This window comes from Rattus norvegicus, chromosome 3 (assembly GCF_021556685.1).
Source record: "Rattus norvegicus strain SHRSP/BbbUtx chromosome 3, alternate assembly SHRSP_T2T, whole genome shotgun sequence".
Classification (NCBI taxonomy): Eukaryota; Metazoa; Chordata; class Mammalia; order Rodentia; family Muridae; genus Rattus; species Rattus norvegicus.
In genome coordinates, this window is record NC_141536.1 from 59,980,374 (window position 1) to 60,002,498 (window position 22,125).

Consider the following 22,125-nt stretch of genomic DNA (forward strand, 5'->3'; position numbering starts at 1 on the left):
AGATCACAGCCGTGAGGAAGGAGTGTGTGCAGGAGCTTTAAGGGCAGCATTCCTTTAGGAACCTTTACTCTTTCTACTCTTTCTCTTTTTTTTTTTACCATTTTTTTTTGACATTTATTTATTTATCATGTATACATCATACAGCTTTCTGCCTGCATGTATGCACCTGTAGGCCAGAAGAGGGCATCAGATCCCATTACAGATGGTTGTGAGCCACCATGTGGTTGCTGGGAATTGAACTCAGGACCTCAGGAAGAGCAGTCAGTGCTCTTAACCACTGAGCCATCTCTCCAGCCCATCTACTCTTTCTCAGTACTTAAGAAGTGTTTAAATTTTGTTTGTGGATTCTAAGCAAGCACTTGTTAAAGTGAATTGATTCTTGGGGGTTGGAGAGATGGTTCAGAGTTTTAGAGCATTGGTATTCCAGAGATTCTGGGTGTAGTTGTCAGCAGTCCTGTGGCAGCTCACAGCCCTCTGTGGCTTCAGTTCCAGTGGATCCATCACCCTTTTCTGGCCTCCATAGGCACTGCATACATGTGGTGTACAGACATACATGATGCATGTGATGTACAGACATACCTTCAGACAAAACACCCATACATATAAAAATAAGAATCTAAAAAAAATTTAAAAATTGATTTTAAACTCCCCCAACTATGGTCACAGTGGTTGTAGTCTAGCTTTTATAATAAAAAATTAGGAATTGTGATTTGTTGGTTGACACACCAGTCACTTTGTGTTCAAACTGGATTACAGAGCAGTTTTTCCCTGAACCTTTATCGAGACACAGACAGTGTGTGGTCTTATTGATTGTATTTTTATTTTTTTCCCTATTTTTTGAGATAATTAAAGTTCCTACTTGTCACTGATTCTTGAAAAATTTCTTACAATACTGAGAAAGATTTTTGAAATATTAAAAGTCACTTATGAGTGGTTTTTGTGAGATTACACATGGAAGAGGTAGCAGACAGCAAATGCAGACAGCTGCCCAGCTGAGGCTGCCCACCCTCGGGCGCTGCCCACCCTCGGGCGCTGCCCACCCTCGGTCGCACGGCGTCACCCCTGCTGAAAACGGAGCAGCCGTGTTAAGTGCTGTCAGAACTCTTCACACAGGTCAAGACTTTAGATAGTGAAGGTAAAGACTTGTTCGAACTTTGATAATAGTTAATGAAAGACATCTAAAAGGAAGAGACATTATCGACAGCTATTTTCTTTAATAACAAAGAATGGCCTTTTGGGCTTCCAGTTTTACATCCTTTATTATAGCATTTGATGCAGTGTTTTAACCTTTCCAAGTTTTTCCTTCTTTTTTTTCTTTTCCTGAGCCAATTGATAAGATCTAATTTGTCCATCTAGACAACACAAAATCTTGTCACACCCATCCCTTAAGAATAGTCATAACAACCTGTAATATGTGCAGAGAGGAATCTTAACATCTGCCACCATGTTCTCTCGGCTCACTCCTCTGGCTCAGGACTCCTCTGCATCCTCCTTTTTTTTTTTTTTAAAGGTTAGAAATAAAATTCAAGGAACATATCTCCTTGGAATTTAAGTGGCATTTCTTCCAGGAAGTGCTTCTGAGATTTTACCTGCTAGTGAGTTTCTCTCACTGCGGCACAGAAGCACCCAAGCCTGCAGTGGCTGCTGTTGGCTGGAAGCTGTCTCCTTAAACTCCTGTGTCATTTAGTTTATAACTCAGATGAGACAACCAGCTTAAAGTGCCCTGTTCATTCCTCAGAGAAGGTTTAAAATGACGCAAACACGAGCTGCGCAGCAGATCTTAGTTTCTTTAACTTATGAATTACATTGGAGTTTAGAATGCTTAAATGTTAAGGCATGTCACTAACATGCCGGTTACGGATTTTAGGATTTCTTTATCACATCTTTGGCAACTCTTTTGTTTAGTAATCCGAGGATATATGAGCATAATTTTTTTCTTCCCAGAGATCGCATCATTAATAATTTCATAGTTTCTTGTTTTGTTTTTGTTTCAAGTAGCTACTAGCTCTTCCTATAAGTATAGATCTTATTCATGTGAACTCAGGCAGGTTACTAACCTCTTTGCTTCAAATGCATCTGTTGCAGCAGCCACTGCAGGCACGGGTGCTTCTGTGCCACAGTGAGAAATGGTAATAATAGTACCTCTCAAGGTTTTTCTACAGTGAAGTACATTAATAATGTAACTAACACATTTAAAACTTCATTTCCATTCATTTATTTTTTTAAAAAGATTTATTTATTTATTTATTTATTTATTTATTTATTTATTTACTATAAGTACATTGTAGCAGACACACCAGAAGAAGGCATTGGATCTCATTACAAATAGTTGTGAGCCACCATGTGGTTGCTGGGAATTGAACTCAGGACCTTTGGAAGAGCAGCATTAATTTTTTATCAAACATTTACTTCACTCAGGTACACTAAACTTCATTCCTTTTATAACTGAAGATTTCCAAACTTATCCTCAATGCGGATATCTTTCCTGAAGGGTAGACGGCCATATCCAGCTCCTGGCTGCTTTCTTTCTTTGTATGTATGATAGGAATTGCAAATGCAGCATTATAAAAGCTGAAGTTGTGGGGATAAAATTTGCAGTTGTCTCTCAAATATTGATTATTTTGTAACCCCCCGTCTCGTCTGTGTTACGTGCCTGTAACTCTATACATCCCATATCGAAGGCCCAATGCACAGAAACTGTTCTTCCAATAAACTCCCTTTCCAACATGGCTGCTAAACTTGTGGGAGAATAAGCATTACAAGAATCTTTAATTATCACAGCACATTGATAAATCCTAATTATAAATAGTAAATATGTGTCACATGTTCAGTCACACTATGGATCACTTTTGTATAAGTTTATTTTCTAACTCTGATATTAGACTGTATAGGGTTAGACTGCTGTCATTTCAAACTAGAGGAGAATTTTAAGTCTGAGGTTTCATCAACTTAAATATTTATTAAATTTTTAGGAATAGTGTCATAGCAGTCTGGCCACCTATACTGGCTGGTTTAATGTCAGCTTGACACAGGCTGTAGTGGTTTGAGAGATGAGACCTTCAACTGAGAAAATGCCTCCATAAGCTCAGGTTGTAGGCAAGCCTATAGTCATTTTCTTAATTGGTGACTGATGGTGGGAGGGCCCAGCCCATCGTAGATGGTACTACCTCTAGTCTGGTGGACCTGGGGTCTATAAGAGCAAGCCATGATGAGCAAGCCAGTAAGTTTTTCGAATTATGAGTCATATTTTTTTGTTTTATTTTTCTAATACTTTTTCAGTAAGGTATATGTGTCATAGAATAACTTGCTGTCATTTAAAGTGTACAATTTGACACTGAATATTCCTGAAGCACCAATACTATCAGGGTGACAAGACAAATCCCAACTTAGTTGCTAACATATCTTAGGGATTTATTATATTTTTTCTAATATAATAAAATTGAGAAAATAATGTCAATATAGATTGAAGATGGAGCTAAGGAAGACATCTAATACATTGATAATTTTTATTTTAATCTTACTTATTTGTGATTGCTTACTAACCTCTTAATATATTGAATATTTAGTGAAAAAAGTAACAGTTGATGTTCTTTCAAATCTGTCTTTCTAGAAGCAAAATTAGAAAATATAATTTGCATTGATAGCATGTGAATCTAACAATTTATAGTTTGTGGATTTCAGGCCATACTTCGGTTTGATGATCCCTAGGTATGAACATCGCTGACGTACTCCACATCTCTGCAGGGCTTACTTGAGAAATAAGAGCATTTGCTGCACTGGGTGACTATCAGATGTCAACACAGATTGATGGACCTGAGTGCAGGCAACAGTGAGGGTGCAGATGGCAGTGTCTGTACCATTTGACAGGAGATGACCGAGACTCTAAAATGATTCCGGTGGAATGGCTTTGGTGTTGTTGCAGTAAAGGGCATCCATTCAACCTCAGGTGCTGTACAGATGGTGAAGCCAAGCTAATGTAGAAAAATGAGAAACAAGTGACTGTTTAATGCACAGGAATGCTTGGTCCACATCACAAGTAAATGATGGTATTGCATTGGGGAAGCATGGCCAGATGGCTGTACATTAAAACACATGACTCCTTGGGAGAATTAGTCCAGGCGATTTGCTCAGATTTTCTGGAGGGCAGAGGAGAATGAGAGATGAAGTGTTTTGTTTACTGAAAGTGTCAGGTGAATTTGGCAGTTGTTTAAGCATAATCTGATCTCCGGAAATATTTAGCATGTCTCTTCAAGGGGTCAGGGCACAAGGACGAGTCAACTGGCTTAAAAACAAAATGATGTGAAGAGTAATGGTTTTTGTCCCACACCTTTTCAGTTTTATCAAAGTTTTGCACTAGGCGAAAAAAGTTTTCTTTACAGGTTTTAATTTGTCAAAAATACTAGAAACTAATAGAAGGAATTGAATATAATGTGTTGAGTGCTGTGTGAAATGGGACCAACTTTGCCGGTAAAATTTAAAATTTTTGCTTTGCAGCTTAAAGAAAGTGGTTATTGTACAGGTCATGAACCGGACTCCCTAGAATTCAGCACTGTGGGAGGATGGATATCTACTCGAGCATCAGGCATGAAGAAGAATGTCTACGGCAATATTGAGGACCTGGTAAACTTGTTCCTAGTTACTGTCTAATGAGTAGTGTTTAGGAACTAGGGTAATGTATTTAAAGCCTGTAAAATTAAGGGTTGGATGGGGAATATCTTCAAGATATATATTTTTTATTATAGTAATACTGATTGCGTATAGTAGAAGCAATTAAAAATATGACTGTGTTCATATTTAAGGATACTCTTTTAAAAGTGACTCATTTAATGGTTGTAGACATTATAGTATCTAATTTAAAATATTCAAAGAATTATTTTACAAATTTATCAAGAATTTAGTCTTTTTTTGGGTGATATCATTGTTATTCTTGCTGTAGGAGGTTTTACATTTGCTTGTTCTGGAGGTACTCTTTTTCTCTGTACAGTGAAGAGGCTCTGTTGAGTAGTTACATAAGCAGTCATGTTGAACATGTGCCAGTCTTCTGGGAGCACGGCAGTGCTGTGACTGGGCCGCTTATTAGATACTGGGTGACATTTGTTGCATTTGTTTACTTTTCCTGTCTTCATTTTTCTTTTCTGAAAATACAATAAGTATATTAGAACTATTATATGATTAAAGAACATTTAAAGAAATTTTCACCAATCTGGTGGATAGTAGGTTCTTCATGATTTTTTTTTTTTTAATCTTCAGTATTTTGATAATATTTATTTAACTTGACATTTTCCTACATGGTCTTGCTACTTACTTAGCCCAGGCTGGCCTTGAACTTGCAGTTTTCCTATTTTCATTTCATTTGCTGGGGTTATAGGCAGGCAACACCATGCTGGTAGTTGTTAGTACTTTAGAAGAATCTATGAGGCTGTTTAATTGAAGTAATATTCCTAACATTGTTCTTGTTTTGCTTTTCTCAGGGTTTTTATTAATACTTCTGTTGATAGGAATATCAGATAAATTTCATGATAGTAGCATTTACCAGTATCCAGTATTTTACATGAACTCTTTCAAAATGCTTGCTATTCTGCTATTCTGTTTAAGAAACATAAAAACTACAGTGTTTTTTATTTATTAAAACTAAATCCAGTTGTAGAGAAAACTAATTTTGAGTTGTAGATTATTAAGAGCTTAATAAGTCAAGCAAGTACTTGATAGACCACTGCAGTGTATAATTTAGTTTACTTTTTTTTCTAAAGATTTTAAGGGACAAAGATTCTGCATACAGCTAACAGGCTTACTGCATGAGCTATTATGTAGCATGTTTTGTTTTTACATTTCTTTGTAGCGTGTCCTTTGAAGCTCATAATTTACATTGCTTTTATGAAAATGCTAATAAGTCTGGTATCTTAGTTTTTGTGGCCACAGTAGAACTCACAAAAAGTTTCTAAGTCTTAATCTTTTAATAAAAGTATACACTTACAAGTACAGTTAAGTCATGGTATCTAACTGTTGGAAAAAATGTCAACATCATTATATTTATCCTCAGTGTACAAATCTCTAAACAGTGTGAGAATTCTGAAGGTCATCACAACTTATGGCTTAGCTCACTATTTAACCAGTAGTGTTTTACTATAAAGGTATACTTTATTATAAGTGAGTGTGTGCAAGTACAAACATAGATCTAACAGATGTGTGGAATTTACATTGTGCATTGTATTGAACAGGTGGTTCACATGAAAATGGTAACACCTAGAGGTGTAATAGAGAAAAGCTCCCAAGGCCCTCGGATGTCAACGGGGCCTGATATCCATCACTTCATCATGGGCTCTGAAGGTTGGTGTACTTATGAAGTTGTTAGGGAAATATGGAGTTAATGATTTCATTTTGTGAGAGTCAGTGATACCACACACTTGAAAGAATGGTATGCTTAATATATTTAAAGAGTAATGAGTTTTTATGACTTACTATTTTTTGTCATACTTCATAAAGCTTTTATAATGAAAACAACTTACTCGGTTTCCTTCTACACTTTAGTCTTTTATATTTCAAGGTGTGATTTTTTTATTTTATTGTTTTCAAAATGTTTAGTGAATCCTAAGAAAATTTTTAGTGATTAGGGCTTAAATATTTTAACGTTGTGTATTACAGTTTAACCCTGTCACAGTTATTAGGAGAAAGGCTGACAGAACATTTTCTTTCTTGGTTTCCTATAATTATGTGTTTTGTTACATAGTGTTGGGTAATTTAGAAACTTTTTAAATTCCATTTATTCACATATCTTTTAAACTTCAGTTTGTCATTTAAACTTTTATTTTGTAAGGGATAGCCATTGCTTGCTTGCTAATGTTGTATAGACTAGTGTAGATCTCCAAATGTACAATTCCTTCTGTTTTGCAAGCCGTTGAGTAAGCACATGCCTTGGTGTTTGTTTTAGGACCTGTGACAAGGGACTGGGGTGCATATTTTACATGTCAAAGCAGACCTGGCCTCCAGGTTCTCCCGGCATCCACTATTCCCTACCTGGCATACCCTGGCCCCAACCTTGAACTTTTCAGCCCAGAGGCTCTTCTCTATATAATCCAGACATTTTGGTTTCTTTGTTATCCCCCCCCCCCCCCCCCCGTCTCTCCTTTGCACATGTGCCCTTTCTCTTTTCTCCCTTCTTCCCATGGTGACTTCCCTGCCTCCTTTCTTGGGGTTAGTGCCTTTAATATATTCTAGCCCAGCTTGAATTGGCTCATTTCATTGGTGGAGAAATAACCTATCAATCAGTTCTGATCTTTGTCAGTAACAACAAAGAAAGAACAAACAACAGTGTCTGTTAATGACATGGTAGAGATCATATCATGCATTTGATGATAGATTAGTTATTTGTGATGGTAGTGGTAGTAGCTGTGGGGATTGATTAGGTTTATGTGTGTAGGTGTGTCTGGTATGTAGAGATAGATTGTGGGTAGACGGGTGTGGGTAGGTTTAGGCGAATACCTTTGCTTTGTTTGGTGAATGCATTTGTGCACACACTCCCTGGCTTCATCAGTACTGCTCTTCTTGATTCTTACCATTTTCTTCTTTGTAATTTTTTATTTTTTTGAGACAAGGTCTCTATTATGTAGCTCTGATTGTCCTAGAACTTATATGAAGACCAGTCTGGCCTCAAGCCCAGAGATCTACCTGCCTCTGTCTCCTGAGTGCTGGGATTAAAGGCATGTACTACCATGCCTGACTTGCTTCTCATCTTTTTCAGATTTCCTTATAGATATGTGGTCCTCTATAGGGTCTGTATAGGATTATGGTTTTAGATAGTACGTCGGCATTTTGTTGTGCGAAGGTCTAGGCATCATTTTGTATGTATTTTCTTGTCCTTAGTGGCTCTACCTTTCTCTTTTTGATTGTTTGCTTTTGGAGGGTCTTACTCTTCAGCCTAGGCTGGCTTGGCACTTACCGTGTGTCTCTGATTGCTCTTAAATTTATAATCCTCTTGACTCAGTTTTCCAAATGCTGGGATTACAGGTGTTAGCCACTGTACCCACTGCCTTTAACTCCTTGTGTGATAGATTGCTTAAGCATCCTTTCACTCCTTTTCACACTTAAAATCCTTTAGTGTTGAGAACTGTGGTAGGTCAAAGGGAAGCTTTTCTTTTTATCTTTGCTTTGAGGTAATTTGAAGCTTGTAGGGCATTTTGTTTTATTTATATAATTTTTTTCTTCTAATATTGAAGTCATAGGCCTTGTACAGGGAGGAAAGGGAGAGGACAGATTCAGAATCAGGTGACACCATTCTTTTTGTTCCCCTTTATTTTTAATTTTATGTGTATGTGTCTTTGCATGTATTTCTGTTCACCATGTATGTGCAATACCTGTGGAGGCCAGAAGAAGGTATTTTGCTTCCTGGGATCGTGAGCCCCATGTGAGTGTTGGGACTCAAACCTAGGTCCTCTGGATGAACAGCCAATGCTCTTAACCAATGACCAATCCCTATATCCCCAGTAACTCTTATTGACAATGTTTCTCTTAATGATGGAGTTACCTGAGAATATATTTCAATTTATATGAGGCTTTATTTGTTCATGAAAATATTTGCTTTTTAGTACTCAATAGCATGGGTTTCGTCTTACGGAGTGATTCCACAGGTGAGTATATTTTTCCTGATAGGTTGTTTTTGTCATTCATAGGGGTCACAGCTACAGTAGACTGTTGATGCTTTTTCTTACAGCACTTATAGTTCCAACTTGATGGCTCTATATCTTGCAACTGAGGTGTGTGGTATCTTTAGCAATAGAGTCTTCTAGTGGGCAACAAAAGGGCTGTAAAGAACTTGTGTTATTTTGGAGGTCTTTGAGACTTCTGTGACCAACAATCCCAAATAAATTATATAATGTTACTTTCTATAGTGAAGTCTGCTTGGATTATATACTGATTACTTTCATAAGATACTTTTCATACCTATCATTATTTTTGTGATGAAGTTAGACCCTATGTTACACCATTCTTAGTATTTTTTTTGTCTGATGGTATTAGAATAATGTAATAGTCACTTCCCAAAATAAGTTATTTTTGAGAATTTGTGATGAATTGGCATTTGCCCCTTAAATGTTTGATAGTTTTCAAGATTGAAACCACCTGTCTCTTAGATTTTCCTTTTGAATCTCCATTTTTCTAAGTTCCGCTTTTTAAAAACCAGATAAGAGAGCCAAGAGAGTAATCATTTGCATTATATACATTTGTGAAATTGTCAAAGAACAAATTTAATAAAAGAAAATGTAGGAATCCTGATTGGAAGAATGCTGTAATGCCATCTTCTAGCCACGACGCAGCCATTGCAGTCATGAGCTCACAGCAGCACTATTGCTACCTGTCAGCAATCTAGTATTGCCCTAGCCCTTGCAACTGAAGTAATGGATATTGATTGATTCTGGGAGAGAGGGAATCATCTTCAATGTATATCACAGGCACATATTTTTAAATTAAGATGTATGAGTTCCCTTTTCTGTTTTTTTTTTTTTGACTTCTGAATCCCTTGCAATTCCATATAAAATAAAGAAATTAAACCCAAGCTCATGTCATATTTATTTTGTTTGTTTAACTTGAAGTCTCTGTGAGAGCCAGAGTCCAGGAAGGAGACGTTGATGGGGAGTATATCTTAAGTGAGGCTACTAGAACATAGTTGTTTCCCTTTGAAATCTCATGAATCTAGCCTTTACAGGGCATGATTTTATCACCCTCTGGTCTTCCAAACCCTTACGAGAACCATCTATGAAGTTCTGTTTATGGCATTCTAGAGTGCTGCTTCCCACTCTTCCATAGTCTTCTCACAAACCATATCCTAACGCTTGCCTGAAAACCATACGGTTAAGTTTATTATCCCTAAACCCTATTCCTGACACCAGTTTGCTGCCTTAGTGACTTTTCTAGCAACTTGACTATATACCAGGCACAAAGCTACTTGTGGGAGGAACTATTTATTTGTATTGGTCACAGGCTGGGGAGGGGTTATGGCAGGGATGGTATGATGGCAATGTCTTAAAGTCCTGGTGCCACGAACATGGGACTTTTTGATCATATTGCCATAGACCAAGAAGTAGAAGGCTTGGGTAGAAGTAGGGTCATTCTACAACTCTCACTGCCAGTCCTCCAGTGACAGTGGAGGCTTCCAGTACAGACTTATCTAAAGGTTCCATAGACTCCTAAAACAGCAAGCACCTCAACAGACCAGGGGTTTAAACGTATCTCCTTTGAGGGGATATTTTATATCCTACCATAATAGGCACATCTTTTATATTATCGAAGTCTTTGGAAATCTATTCAAGTTTGTTGTATCGCCTAGTTTACGGTCTGTCCTGAAGAATACTGTGTGTGTACCTGAAATGAATTTATGTTCTGCTATTGCTGAATGATATGTTTTAGTCTATGAATGAGGTCAAATTCAATTAAATCATTGTTCAGTCTTCCCTTTGCTTAGTTCTTAAGTCATATTAAAAGTGGGGTATTGAAATCTCCAAGTATTCATTATTCATTTCATTTGTATCAGTTTCTGTCATATATGTTCACTTCCTGCTATCAGCACCATCTTTTAATAATTGTGTTTCTTCCCCATAATTTATCATTTCAAAGTGTTCCTCTCTGTGTTATAACACTCTGTTTAAAGTCTGTTTTGTCTGGTATCAGTACTGTGTTTGCATGATACACCTTCACCATATTTGAGTCTAGGTGTATTTGAAAGTGTGTCTCTTGCAGTGACAGTACATTTCAATTATTTGGAACAGTGGTTCTTAGCCTTCACAATGCTGCAACCCTTTAATATAGATCCCCCCATACAATTATTTTCATTGCTACTTATAACCATAATTTTGCTACTGTTATGAATCATAATGAAAATATATGTGTTTTCTAATTATCTTAGGTGACACCTGTGAAAGAGTTGTTAACCCCCAAAAGGGTTGCTGCCCACAGGTTGAGAGCTGCTGATTTAGACAGTCTTTTAGTTGCTCAGTACGTTGATATTTAATGTCACTGCCACAGTTGGATCTCTTAATCCATCCATTTTTGCTTGTCTTTGCATTTAGCAAGTACTTTTTTCTCTAGGAGTTTAAGTTTTCTTTTAGTGGTTGCTCTATGGCTCTAAATCTACACCTTATTTAAGCAGTCATAAAACACAGAGGTAGTGCTCCTAGCTCTAGCCTTTAAGCTTTCCATAATGTTACATTGTTACAGATGTCACCTATATAACCTACCCTACCTATGTAACACATAAAGCTATTACTTTATGTGGTTGTATGACTTATAATGAAGCTGCTGGAAGAAAGGAGAGCAAGTCTACACCTAGAGCTTTTGTTCCTCATCTTTCTGGTTCTCCTGTGTCTGTTGCTATGATTCAAGCCATCGACCTGCACAGACCATTGTTTCTACTCTTTGTCCTCTGAAGGTTCAAGAGTAGTGTCTGTTATAATGGTAGGTATTGTTTTATAGTATTGTCTTTAAAAGGTGTATAACAGCGTTCTCAACCTGTGGGTTGCAACCCTTCTGGGGTTTTAACAACTCTTTCACAGGGATTGCATATCAGACATCCTGAATATTAGATATTTATATTATAATTCATAAAATAGCAAAATTATAGTCATGAAGTAGTAGTGAAATAATTTTATGGTTGGGGTGTCACCACAACATGAAGATCTGTATTAAAGGATGGTTGAGAAACATTTTATGTATAAGAAGAAGTAAATATCTATATTGTCTTTTATAATTCTAAAAATGTAATTTTGCCTTTGTAATAACAACTGCACTACAGTAGCTTGGTAACTATTGGTTTATATTTTTGCCTACATGGATTTTCATATTCTGGCCTTTAAAAAAAGGAATCTCATAGTACGTGAGCCTCGTGGTTTTTTTCTCCCGTTGTACTATATAACTGGTGCTGCCTGCTGTGACTTTTATCTGTTTTGTTTGTTTGTTGGTTTATCAAGTTTCTGGTGTTTGAGGTCATCATCTTTCAACTTGAAGAACTTGTAGAATTTTTTCAGAACCTGGTCTGACTTAGCTTTTGTTTGTCTTCATATTTTGAATGTGAGATACATAATTTGTGGTTGACAGGCTTCTTCCTTTGCTCTTTGGAAATGCTACTCCACTATTTTTTGGCTTCAAGTCAGCTGTACATTTTATAAAATTTTCCTTGCTGGTAGGTTTTTTGGGTTTTTTTGTTTGTTTTTTTGGGTTTTTTTTCTTTTTTTCAGAGCTGGGGACCGAACCCAGGGCCTTGTGCTTGCTAGGCAAGTGCTCTACCACTGAGCTAAATCCCCAACCCCTGCTGGTAGGTTTTTGTGCTGTTTTCAAGACTTTTTTCTTGTGTTTGACTTTGGACGTTCATTGGCCCATCAACGATGGGCGTCTCTTGAACTCATTTGGTGTATTGGGTGCTGTTAGGAAAATTTCAGCTATTTTTTAAAATAATTTTTCTGCTCCACTCTGTGTCCCCTGCTCTTATAGTACTTTCATTATTTATCTAGTAATGTATTTGAAGAGTTTTCATGTTTCTCCGAGACGTTGTCAGTTTTTTCTATGTTTTCCTGTCTAGTCTTTTTATAGCACAATGTGTCACAATCTCTGTCTGTCAGTCTTCAAGTTTGTTATTCCACTTTCTGCCAGATCACAGGTTGTTGGGCAGCTTTTTAAAAACTTTTTATTGATTCTTTGTGAATTTCATATCATGCAATCCCACTCATCTCCCTGTTCCCTGCCGTCTGCCCTTGCAGCCTCCTCCTCCTCGTTTTAATAACTCATTGAGTTAAGTGAGTACTGCCTATACAAGCATGGGTAACCTACTGGTGGCCACATCCCTGAAGAAAAGTCATACTCCCTTCTAGCAGCCATCATCTGCTAACAGCTCCTCAGCAGCAGAGCCTTGAAAAGCCCTGCACAGTCTCTGTTGGAATTACCCACGGGCTGATCCTGTGGAAGCAGCCACAGCATGCCCAGATGACAGTATTTTACAGCACTCACTCCATTCTCTGGCTCTTAACATCCTCTCTGTTTCTCTTCTTCAAAGTCCCCTGAACTTTTTGGTTTTGGTAGAAATGCCTCATTTAAAGCTGAGCACTCAACAGTTACTTATTCTCACCACTTTAGCCAGGATTGCACAGACTAAGCCCATTGCAAAAAGAAGCTTCTCTGATCTTGATGGCCAACTAATCTGTGGGTATAAACAGAACTACTTACAAGGCAGTTTGACAGTGTTACTTGAGCAAAACAACAGTAGTCCCTGTTCACCCTTTTACCTACACACAGGGTCTGTGACCTTCCTAGCCACCAGCTTTTGGCCAGTATTACAGTACACAGCTGTGGATCAGGCCCCCAGATCCAATTAGAAAACTGTGCTGCCCCCCTAACGCTCATGCCAGGGCTGTACCCATGCATATGTCTTGCTTGGCTGGTTGATATTGTAGTATTTAGGGTCCAGTACTATAAAAAGTAGCCAAAAGGGAGAAAGTTTACAGATCAGTTCAGCATGATTTCTGTATTTGCTGGGACCAAAGTATATTGTGTCTTCACCAGTAGGGTTTTCCCATCTAGCTATGGTGACAGTAGTAGTTTTGAGGGCTTCTAGAATTTTAAATGGGTGAATTGTGGTAGCTATATTCCAAAGATATGGAAACAAAAAAAGTTTAGTCATTTTAGTTATGTTTTCAATTTTATATTTGTTTTATATTAAAATGTTAGTTGGGCAAACTTATAGAGATCATGCAAGTTATAAGAGGCTCATATTTGAAATAAGCCAGAAACAACATACATATGTAATGAATGTATGACAACTAACCATTCTGATTATATTCAGAGGCTCAGAGAAGTCTTTAACCCTGTCTTTACAGTGCTAAGCCACTCTAGGGATTGCATCTTGATCTGGACTTTGATTTCTAGTTGTTGTGACTCAGCTCTTCAGCTTCATTCACAGCTCTCCTTTCACTTTTTAAAAATGATCATTGAAATATTTGCTAATGGTACACTATTTGTACATCTGAAACCAGAGGTGTGAAAGCATTCAATTTTATGAATATATTCCTCTTTAGTCATATTTCTTGAAATATTTTGGTATAGATGATTATATTTATCTTATTATTTTTCTTTCAGTTTAATCTACTTATGACCCAAGCAGTAAAGAATGTATCATATGTGGTTTTTTTATGCTTCATATTTATGATAATTATTTTGTCTCTGAATACTTTCTTTAAGAGCTTCTCAGTAATGTTTTTGTCTTTCTCTGTACTAAATTTGAGGACACAAGGCAAGGTCATTGTTCCTCAGAATCCTTCAATCATTTTAAAGATAGAAAGTTAGCTTCTTTTTGGCCTAGTAAATCTTTTCATAATAAATATTGACACATCAGAATATAACTGTCAATATGTGTAAGATGTTACAACTTGTTATTCTGTATTTTCTTTCAATATGTTATAATGCTTAAAAACCATTTAGGAGTAACTTTCTCGAAGGAAGCTTAGAATGTTTTAAAATACTTATACATAAAAAAGATAAACTTAGTCTAAAATCATTTTTGAAAGTATAAAATTTGCTTAATTATTAATTTTAGAAGACTTGATTAGCCATTATTTCCCATATAGAAGAGATCAAATAGATTTAACATGGATAATATAATTAATCAGCAGAATTAGTTGATTAAATAGATTTAAATATGGTTTTAGAAAATTGCCATGTGATAAATGGATTATTTCCCTTTTTTTTTCAGGAACTCTTGGTGTAATAACAGAAGCTACAATAAAAATCAGACCAACTCCTGAATACCAAAAGTATGGTTCAGTGGCTTTCCCTAATTTTGAACAAGGTGTAGCCTGTTTAAGAGAAATTGCAAAGCAGGTAAAAACAAAGTAGAAAATACATATGCAATTGTACTTTAAATTCTGCTGTAATTGTGATGCTTCAAGTACTCTTTATATTTAGTTGTGTTATATTTGCAATTTTTTAAAATTAGATTTTACATAGAAAATGACTCCCTAAGCACACTTATTTCATTCAGTAGTTACATTGCTCTCATACCTATCTCCTGTTTGAAGAGGCCCGTGTGATTTGGGCCCCAGGTAAGATACGTGCTTTGATCCTGGCTTGAAATGATTCTGCTTTGTGTTGAATGCTATATTTTAAATTATTTTGGAATAATATACTTTGTGATGAATTGAAATGATATTTAACTTATCTTAAATAAAACATTTATTGAAATTAGAAGTAGCCTCATGTGGTGGTGCACACTTTTTAACCCAGGGCTTGGAAGGCAGAAGCAGGCAGATCTCTGTGAGCTGGCTACACAGTGAGCCCCAGGATAGCCAGGGCTATGTAGATAGACCCTGTCTCAACAAACAAGGACACCGCCACTTAAAAAAAGAAAGAAAGAAAGAAAAAAAGAAACCAGAGGTAGTGACTGAGCATCACTAACCCCCAAATTTAGAAGTTTAAAATGTAGATAAATGTTTTTAATACATAGAGTGCACTGGTAGGTGCTACTTGTTTTTATAATTTTTTTATCTATTGTTTAAGTAATATTTTTTTTACTTAATGTTTTCCAAGACTTTTTTTTTTAATAATTTTATTTCACGTGCATTGGTGTCCGATCCCCTGGATAGTTACAGACAGTTGTTAGCTACCATGTGTGTGCTAGGGATTGAACCCAGGTCCTCTGGAAGAGCAGCCAGTGCTCTTAACCACTGAGCCATGTCTCCAGCCCCTTATTTGTAATCTTAAAAAAAGAAAAGGAAAAAACAAAAACAAAAATCCCCATCCCTTCTTCATTTTTCCTTTTTCCTTTTTTTTTAAAGGATTAAATCATGCCAAATAATTTTTTTATTTCCTTCTATGTTTTAGTGTGGAAATATCTCACTGTACTCATTGTTTGTCTGCAATAGTTTAGAATAGTTTCCACCCTTCTTAGACGGAGGTTAGGGCAGTGTACTTCTCCTTCTTGCTTTCTCTAAGCACATTGAGTTCCTTAGTACTCTCCATCAGGTACATGAAAGGCGAATCTTTTTCTTTATCCTTTCTTTTTGTTAGAGTCTCACTGAATAGCTTTGGAAAGCCTGGGAATTGCTCTGTAGATCAGTCTGGCCTCAGACTCAAAAGCGATCCATCTGAGTGCTGGGATTAGAGTCTGGACTACACTAGCCCTGGAAGGAAACTCTCTGATGTCACCTGTGTAGGTCAGCTTCCTAGTTAGCACTCAAAGTAGTCTGGGAGGGGACTCTACTAAAGGCAAGGAAACATCTAACCAGTTATCCATATTCGTGTTGGACTCTAAGAGAGTGAAATGCACAGGTATTTGAAGTTTTTGTCTTTTTAATTTAAAGAAAGTAATTGGAAGTTCACTAATAAAGTATAAAGCAAAAATTTAAAATACATGTTAATTTGATTTTGTTTAAACATCTCTCAAAATATAGTTCAGGCTGTATTAAAGACTTAGTCCCTGCTGTCTCTAGGTCATGTTTTGAACATGGTATTTCTAGTTAATCAATATTATTGCATGTGGGTTTTTGTTTGTTTGTTTGTTTTTTGTTTTATTTTTTAGCAAAAGAAACATGAATGCCAAAGTAGTTTTTTATTTGTTTTTAGTTGGCCATTTATTTATTCATTCATCTATATTTAAAAGAGTAGAAAGTGTTCTGTTACCTGTATCAGGCAGAGAGAACAAAGACGTTCTTTCCAAAGTGGTGGCTCCTTCAACAAAGGAGGCATTTCAGATTTTTTGTTAGCACCAACACTTATGTATGCAGGAACTTTAGAGGTAGGGTTATTTGCATGTGTAGTTTAAGGTCATAGTTCAAGAAGGGAAGATGGATAGATTTAGGGATATCCTTCACTTAAAGGATGAAGCACTTATTGGAAAGGTTAAAATGGTAGATGAGAACATTTGGGCATGATCAGAAAGCTTATGTTTTAAAGATGACAGACAAGAATTCCTCTGGACATGCTTAACCCCTCCCCCCAAGAAAGATTTAGCAGCTCAAAACCAGGGTACCCTTCCTCATTGCCTCTTCTTTCAGCTCAAATCAGATTAAAAAATAGTAATCATAAACATTGAACAAGTATTTTAAATTTGTATATTTTCTTGACAGTAGATCTCAGGGTCATGTTCAGTTGTGTCAGCTACTGCTGTATTTCCTAGTCTCTCCTCAGGTTAGTGAATTCATCAGTAAGGATTGTTAATTGGTCTTTAGAATTCAGGTATACATATTTTATGCTTCCCTGAATGGCCATCCATTTTCCCACATTGCACATACTCACTTAAAAATGCCTTTTCTGGAGCTGGAGAGATGGCTCAGCGGTTGGGAGCACTGACTGCTCTTCCAGAGGTCCTGAGTTCAAGTCCCAGCAACCACATGGTGGCTCACAACCATCTGTAGTGAGGTCTGATGCCCTCTTCTGGTGTGTCTGAAGACAGCTACAGTGTACTCCTATATAATAAATAAAATATAAAAAAAAATGCCTTTTCTTTCATCATTGAGAAATGATATGTAACTCTATAAAAATCCTGTTCATATTACATTATAGAGCCATTCAGTTTCAATAAGACTAATCATACAGTCTGGTGCAATTTTTATTATAGTTTGATGTTCTCATATTAGAAGGTGACAGAGAAGAGCCTCTTGTGCTTTGAAGAGACTCCTCCTCCTTCCTTGCATAAAGCAGCACAACTTGCCCCTTCACTCAGGTTTAAGAATCTTAGATACTCAACTGATGACTGTAGTGTGATCACTGTACCGAGTATATGTTTGGAATGGAGGGAATAATGATCGATAGTGCCACCATGTGGTTACAGAGCAGATCAGCCAGAAAGTACCTGTCTAGACTGGAGTTTGGAGTAGTTTGTTTACTTAGTAATAAATACTTTTGCAGATAAAATGTATAGACTAGGAAGCTTGTCTTATTTAAAGCCGATTTAAAAGTCTGAGTAGATAATAGTTTATCTCAAGCATTGTTCCTCAATGGGTAAGAGTGCAGTTCAGGGGTGTCACATTCTTTGGGGACCCACATTTCATGCCTTATAATGCAAATGTTCAGACATCCTTTGGGCATGGATACAAACAGTTTCTTAATGGTTTAAGAGGTAATTGGCCTTATTGGCTTACTAAACAGAAACCTCATGACAGCAGTAGGTACTGTGTTTGCTCTCCTTCTCTAACAGCATTCTCACATAGAAAGGCTTAAGTCATCATAGGTCGGCACTGTTGCTTAGTTTGAGATTTAGAATTTCAGTTGATAGAGGGGAACTTAAGATTAAAATAGATAGCATATGCTTTATGGTTGTGCCCAGATCTTGATTGAATAATGTGTTGGCCACTTGTAATTTTACACTTTTGTTTTGTTCACTCAAGCTTCTTTCAAAACTGCAAACTGGGTAGTAGATGAGTGTCTTTGGAAAGGAGCATGTGTGCTTGTTCACAGTAGCCAAGTGGGTGCTGTAGGGTTTTGTTAGCTGTTCTTACTGAGAAGGACAAGATAAACAGCCTCGAATGGTAGTGGGGGGCTCCTCAGGTCTCAGGTGGTCTTGTCCACATGAGGAATTGTCCTCTTTTACTACCTTCTGAGGGGCTAGAGAGGAAGAGATAGTGGATGGTTAATGTAGCTCCGTCTCCTAAGAGGCAGGCATTGCAGTCTCCACCTTGGCTCAGTAGATGGATAAGTGAGAGAGCCTTTAGAACTTCTTAGAACAGGTTTCCCACGGCCGCTTAAGACGTGAGGACGCACTGTCAGTGTCAGACACAGCATTTTACTATTCTTGCTAGTCCACAACCAACAGTGATGTTTTTACAGGGTTTGAACAAGCTCAGTAGCATAGACCTGGGTATTTTTTGGGTTGTTTTCGATAAGAATTTAGCATTCTGGGGCTGGAGAGATGGCTCAGCGGTCAAGAGCACTGACTGCTCTTCCAGCGGTCCTGAGTTCAATTCCCAGCAACTACATGGTGGCCACAACCTTCTGTAAAGAGATCCGATGCCCTCTTCTGGTGTGTCTGAAGACAGTGACAGTGTACTTATATATAATAAATAAATAAATCTTAAAAAAAAAGAGAATTTATGATTCTGTCTTCCATGTTGAAAGAAAGGCATCTCTTGCCATTAGAAGAAAACTGACTAGTATAAATTAGTCAGTTCCTTGAAAACTGCCCCTTTGGATGTCAGAAGTAGGTATTTGGGCACAGCCTGTCTTTCACCAGTCACAAAGGTTGCTCTTTTCTGTTTCTCTCACCTTTGTCCTCAATATTTTAAGTAATTTTAAATTAATAGACATTTCCTTATGTTAATTTAGATCACAGTAGGGAAGAAGTAGTTTGTGAATTCTGTAAATTCTGCAGGAGTTCAGATAAGCTGAAAAATTTAGTTTTGATGTGTACTTTATAAAAACATCTTTTGTATATTCAGCAGTAATTTTTTTGTGTACTTGCTACTTAGAAAATGCAATTGTCGTAAGTTAATATTTTCATATGTGTCATTTTTTCCCTCTCTAAAGAGAGTAACTTTGGTCAGTTACATGAGCTTTTTACAGTCCACTAAAATGAAGGCCATTCACTGTATGGCACACCCTTTGCCAGAAGTTACTTAGAAGTAGATATTAACTGAAAATAAAAGTGAAGTTATGATTTGGATACTTGTTATGATTAGGATACTTGTCTGTTTTTGTGGCTCTTACAGGCAAAGGGAAATATTTACCAAATAATACATATTTCATGCTTAAAAGAACAGAAATATTTGTCTTTCAAAAGAAATATCTGTTTCCCACATAGATCCCTAGCTAAATGCATGTCATTTCCAGGGTGACCAGTGGGTGTTACCAATAGTCCTAAATGTGTGATTTCACCTCTATCAACTCTGCCAGAGTTAGAGGAGGAACCTATCTATATTTAATTCTGCATTTCTATGAACTTTGATTCAACACATACCTTTCATCCACCTTTGAACTTTTCATTACTCTGTCATTGCCTTGTGTAGGAGCAGTATGCTCTTAATGTTATACCACATAATGAAGTAGTAGTGTGTAAATTAAATAGAGAAGCTCTCAGTTCTCTTGGAAATTACTAAGGACAAAGCATATCTTAACTTCAGTACGTTTAATTTTGCATAGCATTGCCCATGGGTTGAATATTGGAGCATTTGTTTCTGATAAACATGTAGACTGGTTTTTTTTTTTGTTTTGTTTTTTTTTTTTGCTTTTTAAATTAATTAATTAACATCCCAAATGCTGTACCCCAAAACCAGTCCTACCCTCACAGAGATCTTTCCCCATTTCCCCTTTCTTTTCTCATCTGAGAGTGTGGGCCACCCTCTGGATATCTGATAGGCTCAGGAATTTGGTCAGGGTATTTGGCTTACCCTTTGAAGAAACCATTTCAGTTCAAAGAGAACTCACTAGCTGTGGCAGCCCAGATAGAGGGCCATTCAGTGAGATACCCTTTTAGTTTATCTTTAAGAACTTTAAATAGTAGCGGTCTTACAGGGAATTAAAAGGTGTATTAATACTGAACTTTGGTAAAAGCTAGTCAAGTCCGAGACATCTCCACTAATGTGTCTATCTCAGTGAAGTGTATGGTATTCCTCTAGCAAGGGGTCTGTTTAGTGTAAGGAAAACATTTTCTAGGAATCTCTTGAGGTATTTCTTCAATAATTGCCTTTTTAAATTTATAAACTAGTTGGATTGAGATATCTGTTAACACAGAGATACTAAAAATTTACTTCAGGTTAAGGTTCAAGTAAATTTCTGGTTGTAATACTCTTTTTTTTTTTTTCTTCTTTTTTCCTTTTTTTTTTTTTTTTGGAGCTGGGGACGGAACTTAGGGCCTTGTGCTTGCTAGGCAAGCGCTCTACCACTGAGCTAAATCCCCAACCCTGTAATACTCTTAAAGGAAAGAAATTACTAGAAATTTGGCTTAGTCAAATCTATACTCATATATCTGAGTTCAGTGTTTTTATTTATTTATTCATAAAGACAAAACGATTGATGGTTTTCAATTAGTGCCCAGTAGTTTTAGTGCTATTTACTGACTGTATGGCATAGATAGGTAGTGCAAGTCAGGGGCACTAGACATCCTAGTAAGTGTACTGAATTATTTCATTAACTTTAGTTGGAGTAAGCAACTTTTGTTTGAATATTGTTAACATTTCTTGGATTTCTTCATAACCCACCTTGATTAGTTTGTTGAAACATTCCCCCCCCCCCCCCAGGTTACTTCTGACGCCTACCAGCAGGGGTCACTGTAGTGCCAGGGCGCCTTGCCTGCTTGCTCTTTGTATGCTATGGTGTCAGTGTTGCTTACTGCATGGTTTGGTGTGACTTTGAACTCTCAACTGGTCTTAGACTTTATAGTCTCTATTCTTGGAAGAGCTCCACCTCCCCAGTTAGTTTTGAAAGCAGTGGAAATAACCTAATCGGAGCAGGGTTTGATGTTTGAGTATGGGAGCTTCTCTTTGATCAGTTGCTGTGTTTTTTGTTTTTTGTTTTTTTCTGAGACAGGGTTTCTCTATGCAGTCCTGGCTGTCCTGGAACTCACTATGTAGACCAAGCTGAACTCGAAATCATGACTCTGCCTCCTGAGAGCTGGAATTAAAGGCATGTGCCACCACCACTACCAGGCTGTGGTAACTATCAATTATTTCAAATTCTGCTCATATGTATATTTAGAATGATGTGTAATAATTTTCAAATTATCAGTTGCCAAAGGCCAGTAGATTTACCTACATTCTTTTTTTAATTTGAGTTCTTTGCTTATATGAATTTATTCAAGATGGCAACTGAAAATACGTTTAAAAATTTGAGACCGTGACTTGAATTGATGATTTCTAAAATTCAGTGTTAAAAACTTTGTTTTAGGGTAGTATTTGCTCATGTAACTCAGCCACCAAGTTAAAATCACACTCAGTTTATGTGAATATTGGCATCTGTATGATTTAGTAAGTGCTCTAAACCTTTCTTACCCTTTTCTCCCCATCTTTTTTTTTTAATTTTGAAAAATGTATACATAAAACACTGGGATAGCTATTGTAGCAATCACCTGCATATTCACTTCATAGGTCTAATGTTTTCTATTTGCTCCATATGTACACGTATGCTTATGGACTATTGGAAATTGAGTTGCAGACACCATAACAC

At 36.9% G+C, this 22,125-nt stretch overlaps 1 protein-coding gene across 1 annotated transcript in view; it reads left to right on the forward strand.

The window, feature by feature from the left end:
* Agps (alkylglycerone phosphate synthase) overlaps positions 1 to 22,125 on the forward strand; it is a 98,056-nt gene that overhangs the window by 32,973 nt on the left and 42,958 nt on the right. The window contains 3 exon segments of the mRNA NM_053350.2: positions 4,495 to 4,620; positions 6,219 to 6,327; positions 14,726 to 14,853. Of these exon segments, the coding sequence (NP_445802.2) occupies positions 4,495 to 4,620; positions 6,219 to 6,327; positions 14,726 to 14,853 (363 nt within the window).